Source organism: Gavialis gangeticus, unplaced genomic scaffold, assembly GCF_001723915.1.
Source record: "Gavialis gangeticus isolate Ggan-Ray unplaced genomic scaffold, GavGan_comp1, whole genome shotgun sequence".
NCBI lineage: Eukaryota > Metazoa > Chordata > Crocodylia > Gavialidae > Gavialis > Gavialis gangeticus.
Window position 1 is genome coordinate 180,927,166 of NW_017729022.1, and position 5,418 is coordinate 180,932,583.

General features: G+C 45.1%; 1 protein-coding gene across 1 annotated transcript in view; it reads left to right on the top strand.

Annotated features, from left to right (window-relative positions):
• PELI1 (pellino E3 ubiquitin protein ligase 1) overlaps positions 1–5,418 on the top strand; it is an 18,003-nt gene that overhangs the window by 764 nt on the left and 11,821 nt on the right. The window contains exon 2 of the mRNA XM_019516593.1: positions 157–286. Within this exon, the coding sequence (XP_019372138.1) occupies positions 157–286 (130 nt within the window). The remainder of the gene's footprint in view (positions 1–156; positions 287–5,418) is intronic.

Below are 5,418 nucleotides of genomic sequence, written 5' to 3' on the forward strand. Positions count from 1 at the left end.
TATATATATATATATATATATATATAAAATATTAATTACTAGACAACTTATTTGCAATATGATGTGGTTTTTGAATTTAAATAAATTCATATAAAATAAATAAATATTAAAATAAATATAGGAATATAATATGTTTCCTTATGGCTTTTTTCACAGATACAATGGCTCTCTGCCAAATGGAGATAGAGGAAGAAGGAAAAGTAGATTTGCTTTATTTAAAAGAACCAAGGCAAATGGGGTGAAACCCAGCACTGTGCATATTGCCTGCACCCCACAGGCAGCAAAGGTACGCTTGATTAATCAGCTGTTGTTAGAGCAGAAACTGGCCTAGGCCTTTTTGGTACCATGAACAGCCAGAGTTAATTTCAGTGTATCGTTTGCAGTCCTACTGCTGTCAGAAAGCATCAGGCCCTGAGAGGGGAGGAAAAGTGGTTGATGTCCCAGGTCTTGGTGCCTTTCACACACAGCAAGAAACAAGCCACCCAGCAAAAAATGTAAATCCTGTGCTTAGTACTCACCACATGAGAAACATAAGTGGGTCTGGAACGTGAACTTCTAGGTCCTAGGAGTCAGCTGAACACGTAATACACATTGGTTTTTCTCCACAACTTGTTACAAACATGTACTTCAGCTCTCCAGTTTTACAGTCCATACGTGCTCTAAGGCAGTGGTGCTCGTGGTTTTGGCTCTGCCTAGCCAGGATTTGGGCTCTAAGGCCCTTGTGCCACCTCCACTCAGCCCCTGCAAACCAGGATCAGGCCCCATGCTACCGTGCATGCCTGATCTAGTGCACAGAACCACAGCCTGTGGGGCTCCCCATAGGTCTATAGGAAGCCCTCTGAGCTGGATGATACAGCCCCAGGGACACTTAGTCTAAGGCAGTGTTTTCCAACCAGTGTGCCATCAGAAATGAACAGGGGCACTGCAGAATTTTGCCATGGCAATGAGCTACAATAAGTTAAAGCATTCCCCATTCTTATACAGGTGTGCCATGGAACATTTTTATCAATGTAAGTGTGCCTTGGGCTGGAAAAGGTTGGGAAACACTGGTCTAGGACTAGGTCTAGTCTTCATGTCAAATGGTTGATATATGATTGCTCAGTGAAGCTCTCAAAGATGCTTGCACTGCTTAGTTGAACAGGGAGGGAAGCCACTTGCCTACCTAGAGGGTCAGGGAAGTGATTCAAGGATCTGGGCTTTGTGAGACTGCCTCTAGTGCTTCAAAATCAAGTTTCTTGTTAGGAAGGGGCAGTGGGAACATTTAAGTCCTGGGGAAGACTTGTGCAAAACATGACTGATGAGAACAGAGAATATTATTGAGATAAGAATCCCTGCTGCATTTGGATTTAATTTAGTACATGACTCAATTAAGTAAAATGTGCTGTACTTGCTTGCACTGAGTTGTCAGGGCCCTCTGCTCCCACTAAAGTCCATGGGAACTGATGAGAGCATATCAGCATACTTCAGGATAGGCCCATGAGTAAATCCAGTACAACTATTGGCAGCTTACAGACATGAAAAAAACCCTCAAAAATGGTGCTTTACTTTAAACTCGGTAAATTCTTGCACTGAACCCAGCACATGCCCAAAAGAGGTATCACGTTAGTTGGACCCAGCTTTCCCAACATCTGTATCGATCTGGTGCTTTAGTGGAGCTTTTTTGGTGCTTTTATCTAAAAGCTGATTGAATCAGCTTTTAAATAAATGCCAAAAAGTCCTGCTGAAGGACCCGATCTGTACTGATGCTGTAGATCTGGGTTGAAGTAATGCACTGCTGCTTGTGTTTTTGAGTGGGGGAAGGAGAGGGTTCCCATGTCTGTCTGCACCCAAAGCGATCACTCTTGCAGGCACAAGTTCTGGCTTTCTTTTGTCTTCCCCAAATGCCCTGATAATGGAGAGTATTGGTTCTTAAGATTTTTAGAGCAGGGAATTGCATAAAGTAGCAGAGGCAAAGTTTTGAAAATGAAGTTGACTCAGGTGCTCTAATTCAGTTCCTTTGCTCTCAGTTCCTACTGTGCATTCCCTGCTTCTCCAGGCTCATGAGTACTCTATTCAGAAGTGAACAAGGGAGATGCATTTGTTCAGTTACAGGCAACTAGGCATTGTTTTGCCAGACAAAGATGGCACAAGCCTTCAAAAACTACACAGCCCCCAGGCTAACAAGCTGAAAGCTTAATCTGTTTTGCAAGATCTTCTGCATCCTGTACTAAGTAAATTTCCATTTCCTTTGTTTTACTAGCAGCACTTGTTGTAATTTGTATGTGTAGCTTATTAATCACTGCTGATATCAGCATGAATTGAAGGGGGTTTAAAATAAAATACATTTTTTTCCCTTTAGTGTTGCATAAGTTCAGGACAGAAGTTATGGAGACATGGCATTCTTGTAACTTTGTTGCGCTTAAACATTCTGCAAATCTTTTGTGTCTAGGCTAACATATGTCTAACACTAGAGGTGACTAATATGTCTGTCACATAGCAACACATGTTTTGTAGCAGTGTTGAAGGGGCCAGTTGGATCTATTTCTGATTCAGTCAGGAAGGAGCTGAATTGGTTTCTGTATAATTTAGTGTTGAAGTCACACACCTGTAGCTTATTGTTGGTGAGTTCATAGATTAATTGAGCACAACAGAAGGTTGACTTATATCTCAAGGGGGTAGAGCATGTTTGTACCCAGCCCAAGAATGGAATTTGGTGGGGGAGGAGGGGGATACAGTCTTTAGAGCTCTGTGGGTGCACATGAGGTATGTCCAAAGAGCACTATGTTCTGGGGTGCATAGTTCCTAGAGACATACTAGGAGGAAGCAGGCTTGACAAATCCCCCATCACAAGAACATGTGGTGGTAGACCTATTGTGAGCCTCCTTTGAGGTATCTATCTCTTCATTCATACCAGAATCTAGTATAACATGGCACTTCACATTCATTATACATCTTTCCGTTCATTTCCCATTTCTACAAATAGAGACTGCTGCAATTAAGGCCAGTGTCAGGTAGCTACAGTGCATTTCAGAGATTACCAGCCTGTAGAATAAGCATCCCCTTGCAGGGGGAGGTATACTTCCTCTCACAGTTTGTCATCTCCACTGGACAATTCATTGAAGCACCTGGGAATGGTCCTTGTCCTCAGGAGAGTGCAGGAACTGCAGCTACCAGCTGGCCTGTAGAAAAGTAAAACAAGAGGCTCTGTGCACATTCCCCTCTGTACTTTGGGAGCTGGCTTCCATTGACTTAAACTCCAGGGCTAAGTACAGACATTTGGCAGTATTAGGGGGAGGTTAAATCAATTCAAAATGGCTGACCAATATCAGGTAAATCAGGTTGAAGGGGGCTATCCAGGGGATTGGGGGTCCAGCAGGCTGAAGGGTATCGGGGGTCTGTCTGGGGGTTGGAGGCAGATGCAACCCACAGGTGGGGTAGGGGGCAGATGCAAGTCATGGGTGGGATGAGGGATCCCATTCCCCACTCACCCCCAGCGAACCTACACCCCCATCCTTCCTGCCCCCCCCTCCACCAGGACTAACTTGCTTGGCTCAGCAGCAGTGAACACAGATAAAAGTGGTTGCACCCAGAGTGGCTTGCGGGGGGGTGTGTGAAAAGAGCAGCCCCAAGGCTAGGACCAGTGGCTGGGTTTTCATAGATTTCAAAGACATTAGGAGCTGAATGGGACCTCATGAGATGAAGTCCGTGCCCCCTGCCATAGGCAGGAAGTCTACTGGGGTCAAATGATCCCATGAAGATATGCATCCAAATGCCTTTTGAATGAGTCCAGAGTAGTTGCTTGCACTACGTCTGTGGGGAGTCTGTTCCAGACCCTGGACACTCGGACTGTAAAGAAGTTTTTCCTTATGTCCAGTCTAAATTGGCCTTCCAGAAGTTTATGGCCATTAGACCTTTTTATCCCTTGGGAAGCCCTGGTGAACAACTGTTCTCCCATATCCTGGTGCAAACCCCTTATGTACTTATAGGCTGCCACCAATTCCCCCCTGAGCCTTCTCTTCTCCAGGGGTGGCACAGGATGTGCACAGTAGTGAATAAAGAGTCCCATATCCCTCAGCCCCTCCTTGTAAGACTTGCTATCTTGGCTTTTGATCATGTGGGTGGCTCTCCTTTGTACTCTTTCAAGCTTATCCACCTCCCTCCAGGGGCGGGGGGGGGGCAAAACTGGACGCAGTACTCTAGCTGCCGGTCCTAAGGCTGGCAGAGAATGTGCACAGTAGTTTCATGCACCAGTTTGACCTAAATTAAATGAGCCTGATACTACATAGATCCAGGTTTATCTTAAACTGGGTTCTGCAATTTTTAGACCAGTTTTTGTGCATGAAACTTGTGTAAAGTTGTGTGTTTAGACTGATTGCTGGTTACTGACCCTGGGTCTTTAAGGCTAGGGACAAATATTCAAAAAGCCTGAGCCTGAATTGATTCAGTCTTTGCAAGTTAGCCTAACCTGGGTAGGCTGAACTGGTTTGTAACTGCACAGACATCCTGCAGTGGCTTAGGCTAAAAGCTGGCGGGGGGAGGGGGGGGGATGCTAGAGCAGCTCTTCCATCCCTTCCACAGCACTGAGCTGAGGGGGGACATAGCCAGACGCTTTGATTAGCCCAGCAGGGAATTGATAAGTGTTTATCACCCCATTAAGAAAACAACAGAGGGACATTACCAGCTACTGGTTGATTCTGCCTGTTGATTCAGCATGTGATCTGGTAGCTAATATACAGACACCTTCTCAGCAAGACAGAGGGGAGGGAGGAATTCCTGCTTAGCAGAGAGTGGGGGTGGGGAGCAGCCCACAGTCTGTGCTGGAGCTGCAACCAGGGAGCAAGGGGGAGGGGCCAGCCCTGCTGTGGAGCAGAGCACCCCACCCAGCCCACAGAGCATACCAGGATGCTGGTGGTGTCTGGTTTATCTTAAACCAGCAAGGGGTCTGGGACAGACATTGCATAAACAGGTTTGACCCAAATCAGTACTACATTCAACCAATCTCAAATTGGTTTCAGCCATTTTCAAACTGGTTTATGTGCACTGAACATCTTTTCTGTTACAAGTTTAAACCAGTTTCTGATCACTTAAACCAGTTTGTGTGTAATATCTTTCCCTAGCCTAAGTGTAAGGTCAGCACTGGTACAAGCTAAGTTTAAATAACGTAGCAATTTTGAACCCATTTTAACTTCCCACATGTTTGCACTTAGCCTAGATGTTTGCATCTTGCACAGATTCATAACAAAGGTGGCACCTTATTGCATATTTCTTGTTCCTTTTACTTCCACTCCTGGGAATAAGTTGGATACATCTTTTTTTTTTTTTCTTTTCGGTCCAAAAACGCATGGTATTGAAAAGAATAAGCCGATTACTGGGGATGGTGAAACAGAGTGAGTGTGTGTGTGTGTGTGTGTGTGTGTGTGTGTGTGTGTGTGGTGGGGG